The sequence below is a fragment of the Mastomys coucha genome, unplaced genomic scaffold (assembly GCF_008632895.1).
Source record: "Mastomys coucha isolate ucsf_1 unplaced genomic scaffold, UCSF_Mcou_1 pScaffold23, whole genome shotgun sequence".
Lineage (NCBI taxonomy): Eukaryota > Metazoa > Chordata > Mammalia > Rodentia > Muridae > Mastomys > Mastomys coucha.
Genome location: NW_022196906.1, coordinates 8,598,217 through 8,612,047, shown reverse-complemented (window position 1 = coordinate 8,612,047; position 13,831 = coordinate 8,598,217). Strand labels below are relative to the sequence as shown.

Sequence of the window (13,831 nt, the reverse complement as noted above, 5' to 3'; positions counted from 1 at the left end):
AAAAAAAAAAAAAAGAAATGAAAAAAATCAGGCTTATCAGGTTAGCTTGCCCGAGACCACTGCTACTACTGGGATTTTGCTTCAGAGCTGTCCCCAAAGTCCTTGCTGTTAACTACTATGTTTACCCTGCCTCCCACAGGCTTGTCACCTCACAGCTGGAGCAGCCAAGTTGAAATGCAACACGGATTATAGAGTGATGTCTATAAACAAATCCGTTAAGATGGACAAGCTGCTGTATATTTGTGTATTGTTTTGCATATTCTCTAGCTGATGTCTGTTTTCCCCAAAATCGTGCTCAGGAAAGGAGAAGAGACTTTGTGAGCCCCCTTTTGCATACTGGAAAAACTGAGTTTGGGGGACAGTCTCATGCTGGGTTGACACATTAAGAAAACACAGACGAGAACTGCAATCTCTTCAAACGCTTTTTTTCTTTGTTCATCAACTTGTATTGTAAGACTCCGGAGAGCCTTCAGTTTCCAGAGACCCCTGAATGAACAATGTGGAGACAGGAATTGATGCAAAAGCAAGAGGAATTTTATTTAATCCGGCATGCTGGGGTCACCCTGCACATAGGGAGAGAATGACCATGCCCAGCCCATCCAGCAAGCCTTTATACAGTTCTCAGGGCTGCCCCCCTTAGGCACAATATGATTGGTAGAACAATGTGACTTTTAAAACTGATTGGTCTTTAGGTGGCAAGGACTTCCATTGTCTGAAAGTGGCCAACGGTGTGTCCAGTGGAATGTGTCCTCACCTGCAGGTCAGTTCCTGCCCCGTGGTCTGAGGAATGTTAATTAGCCACTCCCTTATGGAGGGGCAAGTGTTCCATGACCTTCTCAAAGTTCCTGAGCTGACGACCTCTTTAGTGTCTGGATATTGAACTGCCAGGATGGTGGATTTTGGTGGCAGACGTTTTATTTTGACTGCAGGTTTACTTGTCTTTTGGGACTGCAGGTTTACTTGTCTTTTGTGAGGAGTTGTGTTTCTCAGCTGAGAGTCTAGTATACCAATCTCTCTACTCAACAAGCATTGCCTGAGCCAGCATGGTCATTGTGCTCCCAGCGAGAATGTAAGGGTAAAGGTAGTGCTTTGACCTGAGAAAGTGGCCTTAATGTTATAGACCATCATCTTATGAGAGGAGTGGTCTCCAGTGCAAAAGGACTGTGCTAAAGTTCTAAAAGGAAAGGGAACCAGGAACTAGTCTGCATGGGATGGTCCTGATGGAGAGAGTCCTGAGTTAGTCCTTCATGGGCCAGCTTTGGAAATGGAAAGCCTGAGTTCAGTAGAGAATCTCATAACTTTTAACTTCATTATGTTTCCTAAAAATATGCCTGTTGCCATAGCTCCTTAGAGAGTGGCAGTATGAATTATTTATTGGTATACTTAAAATATTAACATCAATAAATTATACTGTAGCTTTGAAAACACCCTATTCATTTGGAGAAGCTACTTTTAAATAATGTTTTTCAAGTTATTGAAATTTCCCAGTTCTATGATGTTAGGAAGATTCTCAGAAACAAGTAAGAAGCACAGAATAATTGGCTCCATGCTCAGATGTCAAGCATTTCAGACAGAAGAGGATTCTGTCCTTCCAATGCTTCTCAGTCTTTTATTTATCCAAAAACCAATGTCTTTACAGTACACATTCATGTAGTTTTTTTCCAAAGTTTAAGTGCTATTAAATTATACCTTTTGAATGTTAATAGTCCAAGTGTTTCTTTTCCTATATTTGGGTTCTTCTGAGCTAGATGGAATGGATCTTCTAAGGTTAGATGTTGGAACTCATCAGAATAAACCCTCGAGGTTGCCCTAAGGGGAGAGTACCCAGCATTCAACTGTGGTCAGCTATGACACTTTGCCCTTGACATGGAGGCTTCAGTCTTAGATGCTTGAGAACTAAGTAGTAAAGGAGACTAATTCCCATGCTGTGTTCTCTTTCCCACTTCAGTCAGTTGCTTCATTTAGCTTCTGGATGGGGCCATATAAATTTATGTCACCATCAATTCTTAATCCTGCCACAAGCATGGAGAAGACTAGAACTGGATGAGCTCCTGCTATTCACAAAGAGACACACATCTCACATTTAGACATCCTTTCAAGGACAGAACAAGGTCCAGAAAGGGCTGAAAACAGTTCAGAATGCAGGACATTATCAGTCTTTTGTTGAAAATCTAAATATGAATTGCTTGACCATTTTCACAGGTGCCCTGAGTTAGCTAGGGACTTGGAGCTCAGCGTCTCTGGTGGGGCTTCAACTCAGGCTGAACAGCATTTGCTAGGGAGCCAAGAAGGAGGCAGGGCTTGAACTCCGACCTCCAGATCATCTTCACGATTCTAGAACCTACTCTTGGCAAATCCTTGTGTTGCCCTGTGTGTACACCCATGTTTCCACTTGTTACATTGTCCTGTAGTGATCTATCCACTTGTTACATTGTCCTGTAGTGATCTGTCCACTTGTTACATTGTCCTGTAGTGATCTGTCCACTTGTTACATTGTCCTGTAGTAATCTGTCCAGACATGTTTCCCTTGAAAAAGGAAACAAAAATCTATCCTTGACTCCATTTAGTCCAGTGGAAGGGCACAGAAGCCACTCTAAAGATTGTATAAATATGTATCAAATGAGTGAGTGAATTTATATGCATGCATTTATGGGTACATACTCATTTGTGTAGACTTTAATGTACAGCTCAAGTTGTCATCGAGTAGTCCTGCCTCCCATGGTCAGGTCTACAGTCCTTAGAACCAATGGTTGTTTAAATCCTTTAACAACAGAATATACTACCTGATTCCCCAAGCATTGTACTTGTAGTTAATGAACTCCTTGACAGATGGAACCACAGGATGGTAAATAACCAAAGCACAGGCAGGATTCTTCGGAATTGTATTTCTAGGTCAAATTCCTAACATCAGAAATGGCCCTGGTGACTAGGGCTCCAGGTGTGATTTCGCTGACTTAGGGAGGTTGGTGTCTACACAGGTAATCAGGCATGCTAAGCAGGTGGGCGGATATGCAAGCTGAAGTGGGATCATGGGTAAGAGGGATCTTAGCCGGTTAAAGCCAGACAGAGTCAAAAACAGATAGAAGCAGAGGTAGATATGGTGTGCCTAGGTGGAGAAATTGCCAAAACAGAGGCTGTGGGAGAGTGCACAGACAGAGTGCTATTCAAAGAGACTTGCTAAACTGAGTTCTGCTTATGCCAAATACATTCCTACATATTCATTCTTCCTAAGTGTATTCATTTGTTCAGCATATCTGTATCGTTTACTCTGCGACAGCCACTGTACAAATGTAAACATACTAATACAAACAAAGCAGTCTCTGTTCTAAGCTAGTAAATTGTAAACCAAACCTTGAGTCACAAAAAGACTCAAGGGGTGGGAGCTGGTGGAAGACCCTGGGAACACTTGACCAGGTCAAAAAGTGAGCTAGGTAAGATGTAGTTAACATAGTGAGGATGGTGATCAGCCAGAATAATCCTGCTCAAGGTGCATGAATGTACGTATAAATGAAGATCCAAAAGACCATGGAGGAGTTGTACACACCCAGCCATAGCTGGATCCTGTATGGATCCTGAATAGTCCTCACTTTCTCTTAGGAACAATGAGTCGACTCAGCTGGAGAGGAGTTCATCAGATAGGATTCAAAAGCACCTGCTGCAACAACAATGTGATTAGTAGGACAGAGGGAAGACAGATCAGGAACACACTGCTGTGAGTGCAGTGGAGGCAATGAGGACCAACACAGATGGACTCTATGTCAGAGAATCACCAAAGGCTAGTGGCTGGCTAGATGTGAAAATGCTCAACCAGCCACAGCTGGCCAGGATTCTGGCCTGAGTGGCTGGGAGATGGCTTCACTTTGGAGGCACACAAGCAAGCGGAGAGGAGTCAGCTTCAAGGAGCGACAGTGCTAAATCCCCATACATCGGAATCCCTGCTACTCAGCTGTCTCACCTCACTTCATCAAAGTCAGCAAGTCTCCTTTGGGAGTTTAAGAGGATGTAATGCCTGGCTAGGGTCCTCACTCACTTGTGATGCTTCCTTATTCCTTCCCTCCTTCAACCAGTATTTATTAAATAGCAAGTATGGACTCACAGCATCCCAGCATCCCGTAGCCCCCATGTGTGCAGGTGGCTCATCTCTGTAGAGGGCAGCTACATTCCAGGTACACAGATGCCATTCCCTCCTTCGCTGCATAGCTGCAGTAATTTCTCTTGTCACTAGATTAATGTGGCTTCCTTACATTTTAGTTTAGTCTTTGAGATTTTACTTGGGAAGAAGTTAGATACCTAGAGAAAACTCTGGCTAAGTTTCTTTATATGGACACAGGCTTGGAGACTATTTTCTAAAAATCTAGAATTTTATGACTAGCCCCAGGGCTTTCTGGGACTCAAGGGATAGTGCTGCAGTTACAGTAATAGATGTGACATAATGTTTGAGTCGTTCAGTTTTACTTCATATGTGATGCTTGGCTTTCTCAAGCTGAGGTGTGAAGTTTAAGTGTCCAGATGTGTCAGTGGGGGAACCTAAAATGCTCAGATAGCTGAGATTCATTTATCTTGAAGACAGCATCTTATAAATCTAACCCTGGAATTCAGGGCTATGTGCATTAGTGGGCCTGGGAAGTTGAGGAATCCACTTTACACACTACTCTCTGAAGGAGAATTAAAAATCAAACAAAGCTCTTGGAATTTTCAACTCCTCAGGGATACATAGAGATTAATAGAGTGATTTGGAATTTCTAGCCTATTCTAAATAAGATCTTTTCCAGGAGTATTACTAATATTATTTAATAATCAATAAAGACATAAACATTCTATATTTATTTCAGCTGATTAAACAAGACCATTATGGACATGGTTCAGATTAGATTTACTCCAGAAACTTTTTAGTTTTTAGTTTAGTTTTGTTTTAAGGATACCTCATGCATTTCAGATGGCCTGGATTTTCTGTATAGCTGACAATGACATTGAACACTTGATGGTCCTGTGTTCATCTTCCAAGTACTGAAATTATAGCTTATGCTGCCCAACTTGACTTATATTCTTAGTTTTGCAGAGAGACTGCCTCTTGCTCGGTAGTAGGCATCCTCTAGCTCAGTTGGCTACCTATTACACTACCTACTACTAGCCAAAGAACAAATAATACAGCTTCCTCAGTCCACTGACATAGGAGAGAGATTGCCTTTTTCTATTGCTGTGAAAAGCTACCATAGCCAAGTCAACTTACAAAAGAAAGAGCTTATTATTGGGGTTCTGGTTCCAGAGAATTAGAGCCCATGACTATCATGGTAGGAAGCATGGTAGCAGGCAGGCAGCCATGACACTGGAGCAGTAGCTGAGAGCCTGATTTGTGATTTGTGAGCAGAAGGCAGAGAAAGAGAGGGTGGTGATGACATGGGCTTTGTTTTTGTTTTTGTTTTTGTTTTTGAGATAGGGTTTCTCTGTATAGCCCTGGCTGTCCTGGAACTCACTCTGTAGACCAGGCTGGCCTTGAACTCAGAAATCCGACTGCCTCTGCCTCCCAAGTGCTGGGATTAAAGGTGTGTGCCACCACCACCCAGCGACATGGGCTTAGGAAACCTCAGCACCCACCCCCAGTCATACACATCCTCCAACAAGGCCACACCTTCTAAGTCCTTCCCAAACAGTTCCACCAGCTGGGAACCAAGCATTCAAATATATGAGCCTGTACAGGTCACCACCATGCAAAACACATATGTAAAAGCAAAATATTCTAGCTTGCAAACCCTGGGAGCCTGAATCACCCTCTGTCACCATCAGTTCTTGATTCATTCCGTAAGATTGGGAAAATTTAGCCCAGATAAAGGAATGTGTTCAGAGGTCAAAGTTAATGCTAGAGCCAGGATGAGCTCTGGCTTCTGAAGTCCAGGGCTGTCATCAGCTACCACTGTGTTACCTTCACTCTTGTTCAGAATTATCTTATAAGACCTTGAGACTGAACACAGATTTCTGGCAAGCTGTCTGCTAAGTGTACCACAATTTTTATCATCCTTGGTGCTTCACTTAAGACTTTTGCTTGGTGCAACTCCCAGGAGCACCACATCTAGAAGGCAGCAATTGACCCGCTCTGACTACAGCCCTGCAGGCTGTGCGCAGACCCACAGGGCGGCTCTGAACAGCATTCTGGAAGTTCTAGAGAGCAAATCGAGCTACCTGGTCTGATTCTAGCAAACCATCGACTGCACCCAGCCAGCCAGGGCTCAGGGTTTCTGCCACAGTGGAGGTCCCACTTGCCACATTCACAGACTCGTTACTCAGTCATGTTCAATTATTCAAAAACCACTTCTATTTGCAGCCGTGCTCCATGCACAATGTTAGGAACATTGCTTTGTAATGTGGGCAAAAGTTTGGCCGTGAGTTGTCATCAATGAAGATGCAATTTATTTCCCAGGAGGGCCTTCTCAGAGGTAGTTAGTGTGGTAGCTGGACCTTTTCATGAAAGCCAAACATCCTTGTGACACTGCCTTCCTGTTGGGCTTGGCAAATGGAAGTGGAAAATTGGTCTCTGGGGTCCTGCAGTATTCTTCCCCATTACTGAGCCTGTAAGGAACTGCAGAAATTTATAAATGTATGAATTATATATAATGATAGCTAGTTATAGCCTTTTAATTTGATGATTTTGGTAATTTTTTCAGGTATATATACGACTGTATTTTCTCTTCCTTCCCTTCCTCTTCCATCTTTCTCCTTTCCTTCTTCCTTCTCCTTCACCTCCTATCTCTTCTTCTTCCTCCTATCCTCCCCTCTTTCCCTGAAATTCTAGGAGTCGGTAACATACATGAAAGTAAAAAGAACGTCCTTTGTCCAAGATACGGGTGTGACCGCATTTGCTTGAGAACATTTCTTCACCAATGGACAGAGGAATGTGGCGTGAGGACTTCAGCCACCTCACGCTCAGGCCAGATTCATAGCTCTGCAATGAGACTGCAAGCTAATCTAAACTGATCACTTTGAACTGAGAAGGCATCCTCTCCCAGAGGGCGTCAGCAGTAATCCACACCCGTTTCTGTTCTTTATGTCTTTCAGGCATTTGATGAGAGCTGCATGCACGAGGGGCTAGGTCAAAGCATGGACCTCAACAGGAACTGGGCTCTGGAGGAAGGGAGCTGGCTGTCACACACTGGGGATCACCATTTCCCCAACACCAGAGGGGGTATGGCCACTTTACCTGTCGCTGACTCTCATGGTCTCTCTCATTTCTGCCCTTCACTATGTCAGCCCATCTATGCTTACTGTGGACCCAGAACTGTTGGCTTTTCAAGGGTAGCTGGGTAGAGAATACCACATTTGGGCTTAGAAGTCAAACAGACCTATGCTCAGATCCTGAATGTTCTCATCATTACCTGTGCGACTTTAAGAAAAGACAATTGCCCTGGGCAACTAGGATTAAGACTGTTTGCAGAGTGTTGATGGGGACCAGCGGCGCTGTGGATTCCCATTTCCTGAGCTCTAGCCCTCAGCAGATGGGCTACAAGCCAACATCATTGAGATGTTGTCACTCTATGTCAGGCACTGGGTTCTTGCTTTGCTATAAGCACCGAGGCGGAGGACAGAGCAGCCAGACCTAACAGTGTAAGCTAGACCCTCCATTTCTCTCTCTCTGTCCAATTATTGAATTAGTGTGGCTCAGCCTTAAATGTCGGGGGTGCTGACACTTCCTTGGAGTAGAGCATACCTATATGAAGCAGAGTGCTGATGCAGAACTGTGGTCCTCTCCTGAGTTTAAGTCACCCTTCCATGCCCCAAAACCGATATAACTCAGTGGCAAGAGCCGGAGCCACTGAAGAGACCAAGATCCCTGAGTCCCATGCTTTTTAAGAATGGGCCTCCTGGTTGTGTCTTGCCCATTGCCAAACAGCGAAAAGATGAGATGAGATTGAGATGAGATGAGATGAGATGAGATGAGATGAGAGAGAGGGAGGGAGAGAGAAAGAATCCAGATAGACATTGGGATCACTAGACACAACTCTGATATGTCCTAGCTCTGACATGGAGGAGCTTACACAGAGTGAACATGGACAGTGTTTATGTATTATACCTTAGTATCTCTTCTCGCCAAAACTACCATAGGGAAAGCCTCTAAAAAATAGAGGTTCTCAACCTGTGGGTCCAGACCCCTTTCCTAGGGGTTACCTAAGATCATCAGTAAACACAGATATTTTGCATTGAGGTCCATAATATTAGCAAAATTAGTTATGAAGTAACAATGAAAATAATTTTACGGTGGTGGTGGGGTGGGTTACTACACCATGAGGAGCTGTATTGAAGGGTTGCAGAGTTAGGAAGGTTGAGAGGCACTGTTCTAAAAGGAGCGTCAGGAGCTCTGGGGGAGGAAAGAAACACTGTTGCAGCCTATTCCGAAACCACAGACCTTTGTACCCAATGCCCACCGAGAAGGCAGCTCCTGAGGCTGACCCTGAGTGTGGGATTTTGTGAGAATATTTTTGCTTCCACCAACATCCCCTGCCCTGCCTCCGCCTTCCCTGATGCTAGCCATTTCCCATTGTTCTCAGAATGTGAACAGCATCTCAGCCAATGGCCTGAAGGGTAGCGGGGAGAAGAGAGGTCAGTGGGACTCACTGGTGCCTTCGAAACCATGCAATAGAATCATCAACTCTAGATTTTTTAGAATGGTTTAAGACTCAGTTACCATGGTAACGTAGGTGTGGCTGTGCTTATTGTGACCATCAGTCTCATAGCCCTGCGGTCCTTGGGGCGAGGGTGGTTGTAAGAGGGAGGTAGAGCTGGGCTGAGGCTGCCCACAAAGGAGCCCTGCTCTCAGGTGACCTTCTGAAGCTGATGGCGCTAAGCACAGCAGAGTTGAGAAACTGGGTATCCGTTCAGGCTGTCAGTCTGCGGTGATGGGGACACCCAGGACAGAGTGAAGCAGAATTGACGTTAGAGGACACAGTGTGACAAGTGGCCAGCCTGACTGGCACTTGAGAGTTCCTGTGGGCAGCTGATATTGCGGGGATCTTCAGAGGACCTGGGCAGGGTTCAGGAACGGCGCATGGCCTATAACATAGAGCCTTGAGAAGATGGGAAACGGTGAGAAAACACACATCAGAAATCAACTGTGCCAAACCCTCTGTGGCAGAGCTAAGTCTGAACTGGATACATTACAAAAATTACCTATAAGTTATATGTGATTTCCTGGCTAAGACCTTTTTGTATCGATATAGACATCAAACAATTCTTATCCAAAAACCAAATAATTTCTCAGAGGATGAATGAAGACACAAGGCCTGAAGGGTTGAGAACTTGTCCAGAGTCATTCAGCTATGAATGATAGAGCTGAGCTTGGAGCCTGGCTGTGCAGCACCCCAGGCACCATAGGCCATTCCAGTCACTGCCCAACACTCCTCACTCTGCCTGGGAAATCTGAGATTCCAGTGGCTCAGACTTGGGTGGCTAACAACAAGTGATCGCTTCACAGAGAAAAGAACTCTGAGCAGAGGCAGAAAGTACAGTGATGCTGGAACACTCTGAAGCAGTGTGTGTGTGGGGGGGGGTGCGTATGGGGGGGTGTGCATCTGTTTCTGTCTACACATTGCAAGGCCTGGGGTCATCTGCTTGGACAACCACCCTCTAACCCCACCTCAGCAGGCTGCTGGTAGCTTAGAGGCCTGATACCCAGGGTGGGATTTGCATTTCTTCTTCTGCTTCTTTTTTTTTTTTTCTTATTTCAAGGACTTTATTGAGAACAGTTTTGTAAATTAGATTTTACAATTAACATTTTACAAATTAGAAATGTTATTTGCCTCAGAAAATAAGTTGTGAATGCTTCAGAACACACTAGACAATCCTTTATTTCTTTGGATTTTTCTGCTCCATGCTGAGCTCCTGAGATGCATTTCTAGTGAAGTTCCAGGGAAAGTTGAAGTGTGAAGGCCTTAGGGCTCTGTTCTTGGCTTAATGGAGACCTCATTAAAATTCAGTCTCTGCCAGGAAGGCTCAGTCATCCTGAGTCACAGACCTTCAGGCAGGTCCACAAATTATCCTGAGTTTCTCCAGGCAGTTGTTAGGAGGGGACTAACTCCAGGAAGGCCCTCAGCGCAGGGTGTGTGTGTGTGTGTGTGTGTGTGTGTGTGTGTGGGTGGGTGGGTGTGTGTGTGGGTGGGTGGTGGGGCAATAAGGAGTTTCCGAAGGAAAGTCCCGCTCCTGGTTCTTGCTTCCTATATGCTTTCAAATTCTTCAAAGGACCTGGCCCAGTGGGTTTTCAAACCTATTTTTACAACCTAGAACATATTTTCTGGACAAAATCTGTAGTCACTGGCATATAAAACATGAGGAGGAGGAGGAGGAGGAGGAGGAGGACAGTGTTTGGCCACTGGCCTGCCTCTGAGTGTCACAGTACAGCTTGGTCTGGCCTGGGGTACAATCTACCACAACTGGGATTTGGTACGTGGTGAACTGGCCTTTCAAGGTACCCACAAAGCACTTCTTCTGCTAGCTGTGCTCACTCAGCTGTTTGTGATGGAGGCTGGGGACTTCCCCCACCCCTGTTTGCATTCCTCCTTAGGGGAGAGGCAGGAAGATTGGGAAGCCCAGCCTGTCAGCGTGAGGCAGGCAAATCATAGAAGGTCAGTGGTTAAGGTCTCCCTACAGTAGGTCATCAAAACAGAAAGACTTCCCTTGTGGCCCGCAGGGCCAAGGAGAAGCCGATCTGTGTGGAGAAGGAAGGAAGTGGCCATTTCTGAATGCAGTGTGTGAGCCAAGCCTCGCCTTTGTCAGTATTCACTTCTGAGGTGATCGAAGTAATAGGAGGGGAGGATCAGGAGTTCAGGGCCCGTGTAGGTAGGTTACAAAAGAGTTCAAGGCCAGCCTGGGATGCCTAGAAAGACCCCCTTTGTCTCAAACAAAACAAAACAGAACAACCCTCACTAGACTCTGGTCTTATCTCCAGGGGTCACACACAGCACACAGTCAGAGGCATCTGGTAAAGCTAGGCTCATACAGTGAACGGCCGCAGAGCTCTCACGGAGACTCGGAGACTCGTGTCTTTATAGCCCAGACCTCTGTCCTGTCTGTTATTTCTCTGCCAGCTTCAAAGGCCACACTCTCCAGCCTCATTACTCTTCTGTGACTGCTGATGCTCTGTCTTGCACACCCCTGGGGTATAACAGAGAAGCGGCTCTAAAACTCCACATGTCCTGTTCAAATATGTCTTCCCATCCATTGTACAGAGAAGGGCATGTCATGGCAAAGGAATGAAGAGTGGCAAAGCCAGGCCTGGAGTGCCGGCGTCTGCCTGTCTCTGCCCCAGGCACACCATGTTGACTGCCAAGGTGACCTCTTGAGGAACCCATGCCAGTGTGGACAGAGAGACACCCAGGCAGTCCAGGAAGACTCCATGACATTTCTGGAAGAGCAGTTCTCCCTTGAGTCCAGGATGCAGGGGTGAAGTGTGGGACCAGAGAGGCTGCTGCATATTAGCATCTGTACCACTCTTCCTTGGCACTGTGTTCCTTAAAGGCTTGGCTGCAGATTTCAGTTACTGAAAGTGCATTTGCCCCTAATCCCAACAGCGGTTATTTTGCCTGGTTTCAGTAGGTTCAGCTGAGCATTAGTGGGAAGTGCAGGGCCCTTTCTCTCTGTGGGTATTTTTGGAATCATTTTTCATTCTGGTTCCTGTCTGCATACATCTTCTAGGAACATCTTGACTCAGCCTGAGCTTATTTCCTTTGCTATGGTGTTGAGTACAGAGTCTTTTAAAGCTTTACTTTTGTACTGTACCTGGCCAAGGGCCTGGGGGAGGGCTGGACACATCCAATTGGCTTGTACCTTTCAAGGGCAGCTTGCTTTTGTTAGCAGTCTCTCTTGCGTAGGTACTTGGTATTTTAGAGACCTTACTTAGTGTTTCACCAAAATGAATCCTTACAGTTTGTGCCAAGGGTAACAATTATGGAGTTTTTGTTTTGCTTATGCAGCTAATTTATTTAAATTTATAAATTTCTCAAATTTATAAATTGAGGTGTGAGGAGGAAAACCAACTGTGTTTTCTTCTTTTCATTGAAGACCTAAAGCAAGATTGTGCTAAACGGAAGGGATATTAAACCCTAAGGAGGAATGGCACCTTGGCCACTTCATCCCGGGTGGTAACCAATCGCCAATTAAAACATAGCAAACCACAAGCCCCTGAGTGGGTGGGCTTGTGATCGTCCTTGGCATCTGTCATCTGTCAGCCTGTTCTAAGAGGTGTAGATGGGAGACAGGGTTACAGATCAGAAGCTGTGCTGCCATGGGCACATTGTCTTCCCCAGGGACAGGATGCAGGAAGCCTGCTTCTACATTGTATTCTGCTCTTTACTGCGGCCTCCAGAAAATGGACCAGCAGAAAGGAGGACAAGGCCATGCCAGGGAACACAGGCTGGCAGAGGAAGGCTTGGCCCACTCTGTTCTTCACACTTGAAACGGTGTCGTCCCCAGGGCTAGTGAGCCTTGTCCACTGCCCTGTCCACATCCATCTGACTTGTTATAATGACATTCCCATAGCTTCCTTCCTTTCCTTCTTCCTTTCTTCCTTTCTTTCTTTCTTTCTTTCTCTTTCTTTTTTCTTCCTTCCTTTCCTTCTTCCTTCCTTCCTTTCCTTCTTCCTTCCTTCCTTCCTTCCTTCCTTTCTTTCTTTCTCTTTCTTTCTTTCCTTTTTTTGATACAATGTAGGCATGCTTTTTATTTCTGTGACTTTTTAATATATTTGCTTGCTCTCTAACAGAAAATAGCCATACATACCTCAGCTTACAACTGAGAATGAAGTGAAAGTTAATTTAGAAACATGTTGCTTTTAATTCAAAGCATTCTTTATTTTGTGTGTAGAAGCACAACTTAGCCTTTGTGTCCATTACACTCAACTGATTTTAACAGTTCATACACACATTTATTTGTCTGTTTTCTGAAACTGGCCTTAATCTGTAGCTCAGGTAGGCCTTCAATTTGGGATCCTTCTACCTGAGCCTCCTTAGTCATGAAATCACAAGTTTGAGCTACCAAACGCAGTTAACACACACTTTGAAATATGTTCCAGTGATAACGCCCAGGATATATAAAAATCTGGGCTATATTTCAAGTTGAGGATAGGGATTAGAGCAGATGGGAAGTGGACTTTGTTTGCATATGTATGGGATGATGGGCTCTTTCCTTAACCTGGATCTAGTGTTACAGTCTTGTCTAATACAAATTTTTATAGCTTTGGAAATTAAGAAATAATACTAAGCGATGAGGAGGTTTATAAACTACTTTCTAGAAGCCTGTTGGATTTGTCCTGTATCAGGGTGACAGTGACAATGGCCATGAGGTGCATCCTTTTTTTTTTCTTTTCTTTTTTAAGTTTTATTGCATTATAATGACAAAACTTACATGATTTCAATTTATCTGAATTTGTTAACATTTAAAAACATGTTTTAAGTAAATAGAAATAAATCACATTTTTGTTTTCCTTTTGTACCCCAACTCCTTCTAGAAACCCCCCTTCAATACCTACAGTATCTTTGTCATATTCTTTAACATTTATAAAATATTATAATAAAAATGAATATTATAAAAGTTGTTTAATATAAAACAGCAATCAATTTAACAGTCTTATGTAGATGCTTGTCTACAATACTGAAATTATATACATTTTTTCAATATAAATTTTAAATAACTCCAAACGTGTTAACTGTATATTTCAAAATAATACATCACTATTAATATTTTCTTAAATGAACATAAATATATAAAGTGGTTTTGTTTGTTTTATTTTTAGTAGAGCTTAAAATCTTGGCTCTTACTGTGATAACTTGATACAAGAGTTACAAACGTCAAGCAA

General features: G+C 44.2%; 1 protein-coding gene across 3 annotated transcripts in view; it reads left to right on the top strand.

Annotated features, from left to right (window-relative positions):
* The window catches only part of Amotl1 (angiomotin like 1), a 125,259-nt gene that overhangs the window by 11,974 nt on the left and 99,454 nt on the right, over positions 1-13,831 (top strand). For 2 of the 3 annotated variants that reach the window (XM_031346134.1, XM_031346133.1), the window contains exon 2: positions 7,051-7,177. In XM_031346134.1, coding sequence (XP_031201994.1) covers positions 7,069-7,177 — 109 coding nt within the window. In that variant the 5' untranslated portion in view covers positions 7,051-7,068. Of the gene's footprint in view, positions 1-7,050; positions 7,178-8,737; positions 9,073-13,831 lie in introns of those variants that run through there. The other variant, XM_031346135.1, reaches the window with a different exon arrangement.